Source organism: Podarcis muralis, chromosome 13, assembly GCF_964188315.1.
Source record: "Podarcis muralis chromosome 13, rPodMur119.hap1.1, whole genome shotgun sequence".
In the NCBI taxonomy this organism is placed as follows: Eukaryota; Metazoa; Chordata; class Lepidosauria; order Squamata; family Lacertidae; genus Podarcis; species Podarcis muralis.
Window position 1 is genome coordinate 35,688,887 of NC_135667.1, and position 14,134 is coordinate 35,703,020.

Sequence of the window (14,134 nt, forward strand, 5' to 3'; positions counted from 1 at the left end):
GATCCTGTGGCCTTCAAGATCTTGCCGGACTACAAGTCCCACCATTTCTGAGCAGGGACTGATGGGACTTGGAAGTCCAGGAACATATGGAGGGCCTGGGCTCCACTTCCCTGACAGAAAATTATCTCAATGCCCTGTGTTCCCCTTGGTTCCTTGAGGAAAGCCATGACAGTTAACAACAGGGCATTTTTTAATCTAGCCGGAACTCGCCGGAACACAGTTCTGGCACCCTTCAGATGGGCGCCATTATAAGACAACAAGGGAGGTGTTCATGGTGAGTTCCTGCACCTCTTTTTCTAGGAAAAAATACAGCACTGGTTAGTAATGATAATTTCCCAAAGCGGCTCACGTTTGAAATGTTAGGCACACCAGTAAAAGTGCAAGAAGCCTTTGCCCCATTCTCCCAACCAACGCCCTGGCCTTGCGTGACAGAAAAAGTCCGAAGAACAACCGGTGTGTTGGATCATTTCACATGCTTTATTTCAGCAGTCAAAATAATTAAAAACATCTCAAATTATTATACATATACAAAATAGGTACAGAATCTTCGGCCGCTCACACTCCCTACAACATCTGCCTCTTGTGAGAAAGAGAGGAATTATGGGGTTTTTTGCTTGAGTTGGAAACCCAACGAAAGACAGAAAGTGGAGGAAGGGGGGGGGGGGAGAAAAAGAGAGATGAGGGGTGATGTTGGCAGAGCTGAGGAAAAAGAGATGGATAAGAAAGGGAAAAATGAATCAGCAGCGAGGGAGGGCGATGAGCAAAAGTGTTTGCTTGTGGGATGGGACGAAAGATGGAAGAAAGAGAGAAAAAGAGAGAGAGGTGGTGATGGAGGAGAAGAACTGAGGGAATGGGGGAGAAAATACAAGCCAAAAGAGAATCCACCTGCTTTACAAGAGAAAGACAGAAACTGCTGAGACCTTGATCCCTTGTAGCAATGTTTGATTTATTTTTTTCCTCATCCTCGATTTTTTTAATTATTATTTTTGCTTGTTAAAAAAGAAATAGCACCTTTTGAAAGAAAAAATTCACAAGTATTTCTGGGCAGCAAGGCATCCAGTTTGCTTTCCCCCTCCAATAATCTCATTTCTATAGCACCAAATGGCCCCCCTTTCAGCAAAGCTGTGCTCGGGGCGAGGTTTTTCTAGGTTTCGTCACCTCAAAAAAATAAAAAGTTCATGGGACCTGAAAATTATTAACATAGCAGACTAAAAAAAAAAAGATATATGAAAGACACAGGTAGCACCTTTATCTAAACCTGAAATTCTGCCCAGTTTCTTCGCCACCCCCTCCATGCAAGCTGATGCTAGTATTAAAAAAAAGACCCCAAAACTACCCCAAAGAACTTGAAAAAGACAATGGTGAGGTAGCCATCCATACAACAATAATATACATTTAAACATTACATTTTCTCTGCTTTCTGGTATTATTGGCCATTTTTTCCCTTCAGTTGCTCACTGACAAAATAATTGAAGCTCTTAAACCTGTCTTTCCCCCCCTCTACCTGATGTCTGTGAGAGGGACAGGCACTATCACCTGTTCTTTTCCTTCAAACAGGTTTCTGTTTCGAAAAACCACTCAGTGCCACACCTTTTTTTATGATAACTTCGCCAAATTTATCCCTGTTGCCGACTGAACAAAACTGAAAAAAACGTACATTTAAAATGGCTGAAAGAATCATCTTTTCAGTGGCTTAGATCCGAGTAAAAATAAAAAAGAGAGAGAAAGATAAATCTCTTTCTATCAGGTACCGGCAGAGAAAGATGGTCTATAGGTAGATTTTGGGGTTTATTTATTTATTACAGTTCTAGGCTGAGAGGAGGGGAGGTTATTTTTGATGGGCTTGTGATGGGCAGGTTCTACCACTAAGTTTAGTATTGCTCTGATTACTGCCAGGAAGAAAAAAACACACACCAGATTTTCATACAGATGCATTTTAGGTGTTGCTTGGTTTCGACTGATTTTGTCATTTTGTATGGTTTTTATATATGTATTTTTGGAATGTACAAATATTGGTCCCACAATATTACTTGATCTTTTTTTTTTTTAAGAAGAAGATAAAATCAAACCATTCTGTCTTTGGGGATTTTAATAATAATAATAAAGTCAAGCAAGTGGATGCACTTCCTTAATTATTTTTGAAAAGTCATTTATTTTTATTTTTTTGGTTTAATGCTTTTTTTGTGTTTTTTTTAACGGAAACAAAAATAGTTTTAGAGATGATGGATAGAAAAAGACACAAATTCAAGTCCATGTGAAATTTCCTTCTTTTTTGGCTGTTTTTTATTTTATTTTTTAAACTGTCAGGTTTCCTTTTGGGTTTACAAGAAGCAGACTGGTCCAATCTCAAGGCCGAATTCCTGGTCTCTGCCACCAATGTCCATGGGAGCCACATCAATGATGGGCAACCGGGAAGTTTTTGTTGTCTTGTATTCGATGACTGTCTTGTCCCAACTGCCAGTGTGACGCTGCAGAGGGAGGAAAAATCAGAATTTAGAAATCAGAATTTTGTTTTGGGCTCCATAGACTTTTGAAGCTTCCGAATGACACCCCCTCCCCACATCCGATCTGAACTTTTTCCCTGGCCAGCTGTGCTCCTAAAAGCTGGCTCCTCCCTTCCCCACCCTGGCTGCCCATCCCATTGTGCCACTGGAACACATAATTACTCTGGCATTTAGAACTTCAGGGATTCAGGGCACTGTGAGAGAAGAGGCAGAACTGACATAGAAGTTGGAGGATATATTATGGTCTATCTTCTGCATGACCAGAATCCAGGTCCTTAAGTCCAGAGGAAGCCACCATGAATAGCCGTCACATCACCTGATCTCGAGCTATCACTGTCTTCTGATGGATTTAAGCTACTCTGGACTCAGCCATCTGGACGCTCTTTTGCCTTGAAGGCCTTTTGGCTCAAAAAGTAGGATGTGCCTTCGAAGGGAAACAGTCCAAGAGTCTGTCCCTGATCCAGATGCCAAGAGCACAAGCAAGTAGGGACTGCTATACTAAGCGAGATATACCTTTGCAGGTTCTGAGGATTTATTATGGCAGCAGTATGGAGACTGCAGCCTTCCAGAGATTATTGGACTGTAACCCTCATCACTCCTGAGCACTGGTTATGGAGCTGATGGGAACTGAAGTCCGACAAACTTCTGGCGGGCCACGGCTTCCCCGTCCTGAGATCTTTCAGAGGGTTCTGCTGCTGAATAGGGATATTCCATCCCTCATCTGCCATGCTTCAGCACTGAAAAGCACCCAGTGTATGTGTTTCCAAACACAGATAGGAATCACAGCACCGAGATGTCAACCTGCAGTCCTGACTTCCTCAGCCAGACCTGCCTACCCCTATTTCCCCCTGCCTCTGGCCATTCTTACATATGGCGTTTGTTTTTATATGGATTGTCTCCCAGTTGCAAAGCATGGTTTTAGCAGGAGGTACAGAGGGGGAACACCCCTGCCAGCTGCGAGTAAAACACTGCAGCTTATGCACAAGGTGTCCAGTCTGAGAGAGAGAGAGAATCTATTGTACCCCCCACCCCTCATTGCGACATCTAAAGACCCAATCGCTCACCGTGCAACCATCCTTGGGGACTCCATAGAGGAAGCGGCTGTTGCCCTCTGCTCTGATCTCGATCTCGTTGGAGCCTTGGAGGAGCAGAGCGTTCTGCAGGTTGCCGGTCTCTGCGTTCATGTAAGCCACGCTGTTCTTGCAGTGGTAGGTGATGTTCTGGGAAGCTTCAGTGGACATCAACCGCAGGAAGGTCAGTTGAATGGAAACGTCAGCTGGGTCGGATCCCTCACCACCATATTCGAACTGCCATGGGAGATGGAGGGAAGGAGGGAGCAAGGAATTGGTTAGCGCTCGTGTCACGTCTTCTAGGAACCCCACCCCCTGCTATATCTAGGAATCTAACCAGCTTCTTTGCTTTCTCTTCATGCTCAGAGGGCCGAGGCAGGAAGTAATGCAATAATGGGCAAAGCCAGATAAGCTGACTGCTGCCCTCTTTAAGGAGCCCAAATCCAGCTTGGAAACAAATGAGATGCAGAGAGAGAGATAGATGAGGCCACAGGTATACATTCTTCTTGACAGACTGCTTTTCCAAGTTGCAGCATCTACAGCTTCTTTGAGCTAGACTACTCCAGCATGCTAAGTCAAGGGACCTTTGAGCCCAGCTGAACCTCTGGAATATATCAGTTGAAAACTGGCCTATGCTTGCTTTTAACCAATGGTCTTCCCCTCTCCCTTTTGCTTCCAAGTATCATAGAGTTGGAAGTGATTTAAGGAGCCATCAAGCCCAACTTCCTGCAAGCACCAGGAATTGTACTCCGAGGTGCCTTGGTCAACATAAATACCCTCCTCCTGTCCATTTATCATCTGTTGTGTTCAACATCCTTGGATAAAGGTTAGAAGTGACATCAAGCCACCATCCAGGTTCTGCCTTGTGAATCAAGCCCATTCCAACAAAGCCCAATGATGCCCAGGCCTCCCTAGGCAACCAATTCCAGGGCTCTTCCGCCTTTTACAGCTAAAGGCCCTTTCTCAATGGGCAACTTAATCTTTCTGGTTACAATCTGAGCAGATTTCATGGCAGACATGGAAAGTCGACATGGATTTCTCAGTCTCATTGAGGCAGCTCCTACCTGTGCATTAAGGTGATTATCTATTCTCAATCTTTTCATCCTCTTGCTAAACAGTCCCAAAGCTTCCACTGAAACAACAAACAGTCACCAGGTTCTACTGCCTGCGACATTCTTTCCACACATGGAATTCATGTGGAATTCATATCCATTCTAGTTCAGCAGGTGACTTGGAGGAAACATGACCCTGAAGTAACTCTCTCCGGTCCCAGCTCAGAATACGGGATTGGCAGTCCCAGCTAAGCCACTTGCTGGTTAACTGTCGCTGCCTCACCGATTCCTGGTCTCACCTGGAAGCCATCGGACATGCTTTCGCCGAACCAGACATGCTTCTTCTCCTTGGGGTTCTTGCTGGTGTACCAGTTCTTCTGGGGGATGGTGGGCTGAGAAGCTTGGACACAAGTCTCTCCAGTCTCCATGTTACAGTAGACCTTGATGGCATCCAGATTGCAGCCTTGGTTGGGGTCAATCCAGTACTCGCCTGGTGAGGAATGGGGTCAAGTGAATGAGGTTGATGGAGAACGGATCACAGGAGAAAAACAAAACATCAATTTACGTCAACCCGATCTAAAAGGGGACTGGCCAACCACTTGCCCCCTCCTGCTTCTTCCTATCTCACAGATCCCACTCCCCATGCAATGAGTTCTCAGACTTGCCCAAGTGGGTCAGGAAAATATCTGCCCAAGCCTTACTCCATATAAGACAAGGAGGCAAACAGCTAAAAACAAAAGAATAGAAAAGAGAAATTACCTATGTATGGCTGAGATGGACTTCAGAGAGCCAGGGAATAGGGGGAGGTGGATGTGTATTATAAAAAATAGATGGTTGCCCCATCACTTCCCAGCATTAATTATCTACACAAGTAATGACATTCTGGTTCCTAAGCATATTTTTTTGTAGGAGAAGGGAGAGGGGCCAGAGAAGAGCTTGGGCTGGAGCTAGAAGCTCTACAGCAACTTAGAAGGCCCACTTCACGATACGATACGATACAATACAATAATCTTTATTGTCATTGTCCCATACAGAACAACGAAATTGAAATTTACCCTTTAGGACCTAAGTAAATGCAAGTCACATTCTGCAGACAGAAGCTACTTGGGAGAATTAATCGTTCTGCTTGACTCAACAACGTTATTTAGGGAAGAGGCTGCAAGAAAAGGCACCCAAATCACTGCCCAGTCAGCTCCAGTGGAAAATCCATTCCTGGCCCCGGACCTGAGAAAACAACTATATGCTTGGCTGTGCAAACAATCCCCAAGTGAAAGAGAAAGGTCAACAGTGGCAGAGAAGAGAGGGGAAGTGAGAAGATTGATATACGGGGAAGAAAAGAGCAGGGCAGAGCCATTCTGCCAACGGATGTGGTCCAGAAAAAAGGAGAATTCGTAGCATTTAAGAGATGCACCTGAGAATTGTCCCCCCCCCCCCGACTGTACTCACCACTCTTCCAGTCTCCGTGGCACATCTTCAGGTCGCGGCAAGTGCGGGCTGGGTTCTTACGGGTTCCGTCAGGGCTGCGGATGTTCTCAATCTGCATGGACAGGCTCTTGAGGGTAGTGTCTACTTCCAGGTCGCGGTCGCGCATCACGTTTGCATCGTCAGCTCTGTAGTAGCGACCACCGTCGTGAGCTTTCTCCTGAGGAGGCTGGGGCAGGAAGCTGAAGTCAAAGCCGCCGCTGGGTGGGCCTGGGGGACCAGGTGGTCCGGGAGGTCCGGGAGGACCCTGGAGAAGGAAAAGAAGAAGAGTAGGTAGGCAAAGATCTCATCCACCCATTGTGCTGTTAACTATGAGCTTTGTACAGCGAGAAGGAATACGTACAGCAGGACCAACATCACCAGTGCGACCACGGGGACCAGGTGGGCCAATGGGGCCAGGAAGACCATTCAGACCGTCTTTGCCAGCGGCACCAGAAGAGCCAGGGGGACCCTGTCAGGAAGGCAGAACAAAAATGTACCATGAGTGAAGCTTTTGTTGTTAACATGAATGCAGCAGCAGCAGCAACAACAACAGGTGCATAGAAGGACTGAAGTCTAGCAATAATAGCTAATAGCTAAAATGCTGTGCTTTACAGACCAATCCATACTTACTCTTGGACCAGCAGGACCAGAAGCACCAGAGGGACCTTGTTCACCAGGAGAGCCCTGCACAAAAGAAAAAATTGTCAGTTTTGATGATAATCTGGGAGAAAACAGGTTTATTTAAATGGGAGAAAAGGCAGTCCTGTTCAGTAACAAAGAGGAAGTATCAATCTAGCTTCTGTCCATGTCAATCTCACATGTGTTCCTTCATCAATCTACTTTTCCAAGTGGCAACGGGAACCAATAGGTTCACTCAGTACAAAATGAAAATGATATCTATGCTGCCACATGTCTGGATTTCTCCAGACATTACTGGGATTTCAAAGGTGGAATTGAGGTTAGGGAGGAAATTCCAAAAGGTAGAGCTTTGTCCTGGATCTTAGGCAAGTCAATAGAAAAATCGCTTGGGGGCGGGTCCTGGTTTTTACTTTTTGAAATATGGCAACCCAATATTTTTAAAAAAATAGGTTTCACTCAGTACAATGGAAACTGGGTACATCTCAAATGGAAGCCTTTCAGCAATTAGATTTATAGGTCTTGGGTGGAAAGAAGGATAGGCAGTTTTTTTAATCTTGCCCATGCTCGTCACAACTACTGGGTAGCATACTGTATTCGCATTTGGGACCAGGAAGAAATGTGTTTCAAATGCAGATTGCTTTGGGGTGTGTGGAGATCTAAATACATCTTCTGCAATCTTGCCACTGTGTGATTAAGTGGGCTGCGTTAACGAGGGACCCGAAGGAAGCCCTAGCAATCTAAGGCCTCCATCTTTAAAGTTCTTATTTCTGTGCTGCTAAGGTAGGCCCAAGCCTGCCTTGGCCATTGCTCTGTGACAACAACTATACACCGAATGACAGCTGAGGCCCACTGCTGCTTTCAACCACATGGCAGGCTCAAAGCCTTTCTGGACTGAGGAATGCGTTGAACAAATTGAGATGCGCATGAACGCAGGCAAGCACTTATTTGCAAAATGCATGGCGTGAAAAAACTGACGTCTGTAAGGGGAAGAAAAAATAAATACATATGGGTAGCTGAAGAAATTTAGGAACAAAATTGTTGCTCGTTAGCCTGCCCTCTGTCTCTAAAAGTTGGAAAACTGGAATTACAAGTTTTGATTCAGTAAGTTGGTGCAACTGGAGATCTGGATGGAATTGTAAACAGAAGCCGATTAATGGGCGAGGGCTTTGGGGACCCTTCAAGGCCCTGCTGCTGTACAGGCCAAATAGATGTCAAAGCTCCCCCCTTTTCTTTCCTCCGCCCCCCCCCCCCGACTAGATGTTTCATCAAAAAGGTATCCAAAGGTGGAATTTCCTTGCAGAAAGCGACGGAAGCTTTTGCTCATTAAATGATTAGACTGAGATCCACATGTCTCTGAATAGTGGCTGGTCAGAGGCCTCTGGGGCGTTCAGAAAACAGGGTGGGGAAGGAGGCAGGTTTCCTCTGAACGCGGAGGCTCAATTTAAGTTATCATGGCTATTGAAAGAGAGGTCTGTCCTTCATTCTTTTCCAGACCGTCTTAAGCCATGGAAATGAGATAGGAAAGCTCTAGCTCTCTAGATCAGAGGTGCAAGGCTCTGATTTGTGTGAGGACATTTATTTCCTTCATGAGGACTAAAGCCTTAAAGCAAGACCCTCCAGGTGTCGCTATTTTCCAGGGATGCCCCTGACTTAAGAGAAGCCGTCCTGGTTTCTGATTTGACGTCCCTATTTGAGAAATGTCAGAGGGCATGGAGATCTGTGACATCTGGAGCTTCTCTACATCAAAAATGGCAAAGAGCTTTCTGGTACTTACAGGGGGGCCAGGGGGACCCTGGAGACCAGAGAATCCTCTGTGACCCTTCATTCCTCTGTCACCTTGTTCGCCAGTCTCACCCTTGTCACCACGAGCACCTTGTGGGCCCTAGAAACGGAAAGCAAGATTTTAATTTTAATTTTTAAAAATTGGCTTATTGGGCTTTCACAAAGGAGAAAGGAAGGAAATGCCTATCAGCAAGTCACTCAGCGTAACTCGGGATATGAACTTGGAGTGCTTCTTTCCAGTTGTATTTCAACCATAAGGCAAAGGTAGCAGAGATCATACAGACAGGAAGTGCCCAAGTATATCCATTCAGCCTTATTGAATAGCATATGATATATTCTACCAGTATAACATAGCTCAGCTGGTAGAGCACGAGATTCTTACTCTCAGGCTCATGGGTTCGAATCCCATGCCGGGCAAAAGATTCCTGCATTGCAGGGGGTTGGACTAGATGACCCTTGCGACCCCTTCCAATTCTATGATTTTATGAAAAGAAAGAGAGAGGACATTTCAAAGCCCAAACTTACTGCAGGACCACGAGCACCAGCAGGGCCAGCGGGGCCAGCAGGGCCAGCGGGACCCTAGAAGGAAAGAGAAAAGGAGAAAATGTACATATCATCGCTTTTAAAATTCCGCATGTAATTGAGCATGCAACTTATTCCTTTAGGAGCCCAGTCCTTGGAAGGGAGGGCAATCACAGCAGGAAGAGCCCGAGTCTGTCTGTAGAGTCTGTCCATCTATCAGTCTATCTGTTTCTTGGATTGTTAGTTGTAAAGTGTTTTCACTATAGCAGCCAGCCTGATGTTTAGGATGTGTAGGTGGGCATATATGGCCACCAGATGGCTGCATCCACCTTGCTGAAACTAAGCAAATTTAGGTCTGCTCAGGATTCGCACGGGGGACCACCTGGGAACCCCCACACAGACTGCCTCAAGTTCCAAAGACGAAAAAGGCAGGATATGAGCACTCCAACGAATAAATCTGGGAGTTGTCTATTTCTGGATTTGGTAGCGAGATCCTGGGATGTTCCATAGGATTTGAGCGGAAGATATTGCTCGCTGGGTTCTGCCACCCCCCTGCTTGGAGAGTGGAATCGGAACAGGTTAAGATCACAAACGAGTGACCTCATTAATCCTCTGGCAGAGTTGCAATAAGGTTGGGGAGAGCGTAATGGAATAGGTTCCCCCACGGCGCTCTCATATGGCTCGAGTAATTATTTCGAACTAACAAATGAGGAGCCATAGGTGGATGCCAATCCAAGTTAATTAAAGCAGTGTGAAATAGAGCCCCTTTAACGAATGTGAGCACAGGACCAGAAGTGGCATGCGTTCCACGTTAATTAGGTACGAAGGCACGCTCCTGAAATATGTAAGATCCTGAAGCTGGGTGTGGAGGGTATGCCTACCTCATCTGCAAACGGATACCCATCTGGCCTGCATCTTTACTGATCGTGAAAACGGAAAGTTGTGAATGACTGACATTATTTCAGATCCACTGATCTGGAATAAGCTGGTTTGCATATATGTGGCCTAGTGGGATTTGGAAAAATGAAGGATTCTGAAAACTCCCGCCCGCCGCATTTTGTGTTGTAGCAGAAGGAAAGGAAGCGCCACTTACAGTCTCACCACGGTCGCCATTCTTGCCAGCAGGGCCAACTGGGCCAGGGGCACCGGGGGCACCGGGAGCGCCAGGGGCACCAGCTGGGCCGGTCTCACCACGATCACCCTGTTTGGGAAAGGGGAAGGCAAGAAGAGGCGATCAAAGCTCAGAATCGGTGTGCATTTGTGAAATCAAGTCTTTCGTTTTGCAGAGTTATCGGACCCAGGTCTTGCGACACCGGCCCGTTCTGGACACCTGCTGCATACACACATGCATGTTCAACTCACCTTGGGACCAGCAGCACCATCGCGACCGGGAGCACCTTCTGCACCAGGAGAGCCCTGTCAGCCAAGAAGAAAGATGGTGAGACTGAGATCACGGCGGCGTTGAAGCTCTAGAACTCTCTAGCTACCAATGGGAGATCTAGAACTGAGTTAAAACTATTCAGCTCTGTAACTGAACTATATCATTCAATGCACATCTACTAGTAAGGATTTACAGACATATGAAGTTGCCATATGTCGTTCTACCCGGACACTGAGGTCCAGCGCTGAGGGCCTTCTGGCGGTTCCCTCACTGTGAGAAGCCAAGTTACAGGGAACAAGGCAGAGGGCCTTTTCGGTAGTGGCACCCGCCCTGTGGAACGCCCTCCCACCAGATGTCAAAGAGAACAACAACTACCAGACTTTTAGACGACATTTGAAGGCAGCCCTGTTTAGGGAAGCTTTTAATGTCTGATGCATTACTGTATTTTAATATTTTGTTGGAAGCCGCCCAGAGTGGCTGGGGAAACCCAGCCAAATGGGCGGGGTATAAATAATAAAATTATTATTATTATTATTATTATTATTATTATTATTATTATTATTATTATTAACTGAGGAGGACTACTGGTCTATCTAGCAGTGTTGTCTATCCTCTCTAAGGACAAAAAAAAATGGGTACCATATCTCCAAGGTCTCATCTCAGGCAGCAGCCTGCTTGAATACCATTTTAACAGGAGATGCTAAGGAACAAACATGGGGTCTTCTGCAAGTAAAGCACGACCCTGAACATGGTCTCTCACGAAGCTACACTGCTCTGAGCCAGACCGTTGGTCTATTTAGCCCAATATTGCCTTACTTTCCAAGGCTCCAGAAAGAGGTCCTTATCAAAGCTTATTTCAGCTGGGGATGCCAAGGCATTCTGCACCTGCATTTTACCACCGACTGCACATTTTGGCTCGGACCATATTTCTGATCACTGGTAAGAGATGGGTTCGACAGAGAAAGGTGAACAAGTTTAGGAGTCTGGAGCTCCCGTGGAAATTGGAAGACTTGCCTCACGTCCAGATTCACCAGGGGGTCCGGCCAAGCCAGGTGGTCCCATTGGGCCGGGAGGACCGCGTTCACCAGAAGGACCAGATGGGCCTTGTTTGCCAGGCTCGCCCTGTGGAGATCAGTCCCAGTTAGAACAAAAAGAATCCAGTTGTTGAGATACAGAAGGAGGCGGGAGGAAGACAGCAGGAGAGGAATCGCATTCACACATCATGCTTGACCACGGTTAACTACAGTTAAAAAGAGCAAAACAAGGAGCCTAGTCTAGGCATTTGAATTCTGTTCCCTGGGATCTCAGAAAGCACTAAAGTAGAACTTTCAATGCAGCATGGGTTATGGGATGGAGCCAGGGAAGGTTATCTTTTCAATTGGGTTCTATATCACTTGAAATATATAGCTCTGCATTTCAGAACCGGGGAAGCATCTGTTGTATAAAGCATGGGCTAGTCTATTTCTATTGAGTTTTGTTTTGTAAGGTTGACATCACTTTTCTAGATACTGCAGAACCCAGAGCACTGTTCTATTTATGAAAGCTTGCTTACTTCCTGGTATTGAGAATCCAGGAAGTTTTTTCAAACCAGAATTGCATTTTACATTTTACAAATTGAATCTGTTTCAGCTTTGAAAACTGAGATTTATAAAAACACTTTGCAAAACCAAAGATTCATCTCTTCCTTAAGGCAACGATATTAAGTTATAACTGACCAAATTCAATATTTTAACTCCTCCCCACCTTGTCCCCTATCCTATACCCCTTAATCCAACTACATCTTTAGCAGTCTAGGCTGTGAGACAAATCCTCATTAAGAGAGGACAGAGACAAGATTTGAAAACAAGTTTGAGCTAGAAAAACTTGCTTGAGAACTTTCCCCCAGAATTCTTTTCATTTCCAGTACACACAACTGTGGTTTTTTTCTGTTCAGGGGAGCTGTGGATGGTTCTTTTAAAACAGAATTTGTGAGCTGCTTCTAAGAAACAGTTGCACTCCTCAAAAAAATACACCTGCCCTTAAAACACAGAAAATCTGTCAAATGCATTTTAAAGGCCTAGCAAGATGCTCAGATTAAAAACCTGAACAGATGAACGTTACTACATCTTTCAGGACGTCCTGTCTCAGGGCTTACATTTAATATGATCAACAGGATTCCCTAGAAATGTTTCTTACTTTTGACAATTCACAGAACTTGTGGTTGAATGATAAGTCTTTTTGATGGGGTAGGGAAGATTTGGAACTGAATTCCAGGGTTTAGCCTTCACTTTTCAGCAATTTGGCCAGGGGCTGTGCAGGTATTTGTGAGCAAGCTAAAACAATAAACAGTGCTTTGTCTTAGCTTATCCAGACTTCCTTTTGGGCCGTGTTTCTAGGCACAGGTCCACATTTCAAATCTCTGTGTTAGAGCATTTTGTTATTGTTGTCCTTGCGCTTTCCCTGCAAAAACCCACTCCGAACTGCTGAATTGGAGCAAACAGCAATCTGCAGAAAACCTGAATTGCTGTTTGTTCCGATTCAGCTTTAAAGAGCAGGTTTTCCTGGGGAATACAGAGCTTTAAAGTGCAGGACTTGTGCCTAAGAAAGCCCGGGGCAAAAGGTAAGTGTGGGTGAGCCCATAGATGCAATATGGAAAACATGTTGCTCTGTTTCTACAGGATAATGGTATTGACCTTTTATTTTATTTTCATTCTTGGCCTTGGAGGAAACAAAAGCGATTATCTGGGTTAATGCACACTCTTACTGCCACTAAGGAAAACGACGACAGAGCCCATAGTTATTATGCATTATATTAGGAGCAGGAACAAAGGGCAGCACAAGGATGAAAACAAGCCTTGCTTTGAGACCCGAGCTGTGATCCAAATCCCTCATATCTGCAGATGTACCGCTGATACTGACTTCCATATAAATGTGTTTAGCTGAAGACTAAACCTGAACAAGCAACTCAAATTGAAACTTTGCTGTGTTCCCTCCTGTTCTTTGGGCCTCGTATGCCAAGCATAGACTTCAGGCTGAGTCATCAGACACTGAAGTATATTGTCCGGGAGAGGCAGGAGTCTGAAGGGACGGGCAGAGGAGGCAGCAGGGCAGGAGAATGATCCAGGGGGAAGGGCCAGTTATTTGCGACGTTCTGTGCCACCAGTGAGGCAGCGGGGAAAGGAAGAGGCTGGGCAGTCAGAGACAGGGGAACAGCTGCAGGGAATCGAATCTCCTCTGTCCCCTCCTGCACTGTCTCCAAGGATGAGGAGGGGCTTAAAGGGACAGGAGCAGCCGGACATGACACGCAGGAAAAGTCACTGGTTGCTTGCATGCACCATGTCCCGAGGTGGTGGTGTAAATGGGCTGGAGGAGGCATGGTGCACTGCTGCTGCAACTGCTGGGACAGATCACAGGTCTGTAGGAGGACCTGTTCAGCTAGCTAGATTCTTGCACCTTCAGAGTTGATGCAATTGAGTGCTTTGCCAATTGATAAACTTCTAATTGCGGGCGCTGGGTATACATGGGTCATATATTCCAGTTAGACTCGGGGGGGGGGTGTCTATTTTGCTTTTATGTATCCTTGTGTTTTCAGCCTTCTATGTGGCTGCGTCCACTTAAGAAACATTCCCCCTCAAATAAAGATTTCCTCGCTGTTCCCCAGCCCACAAACACCAGCCCCAGAAGGAAACTGAAGCCAGACTTTCTGAGCAGAGTTGTCAGAGAAGAACTGAAGGGGAGCAC

General features: G+C 45.7%; 1 protein-coding gene across 1 annotated transcript in view; it reads right to left on the reverse strand.

Annotated features, from left to right (window-relative positions):
- Nucleotides 1–456: 456 nt before the first annotated feature.
- Nucleotides 457–14,134, reverse strand: part of COL1A1 (collagen type I alpha 1 chain) — a 46,230-nt gene continuing 32,552 nt past the window's right edge. Inside the window, exons 41-51 of the mRNA XM_028701833.2 lie at nt 11,429–11,536; nt 10,396–10,449; nt 10,127–10,234; nt 9,037–9,090; nt 8,504–8,611; nt 6,721–6,774; nt 6,452–6,559; nt 6,073–6,355; nt 4,926–5,116; nt 3,569–3,811; nt 457–2,468 (exon numbers count right to left, since the gene is read on the reverse strand). Of these exons, the coding sequence (XP_028557666.2) occupies nt 2,322–2,468; nt 3,569–3,811; nt 4,926–5,116; nt 6,073–6,355; nt 6,452–6,559; nt 6,721–6,774; nt 8,504–8,611; nt 9,037–9,090; nt 10,127–10,234; nt 10,396–10,449; nt 11,429–11,536 (1,458 nt within the window). The 3' untranslated portion in view covers nt 457–2,321. The remainder of the gene's footprint in view (nt 2,469–3,568; nt 3,812–4,925; nt 5,117–6,072; nt 6,356–6,451; nt 6,560–6,720; nt 6,775–8,503; nt 8,612–9,036; nt 9,091–10,126; nt 10,235–10,395; nt 10,450–11,428; nt 11,537–14,134) is intronic.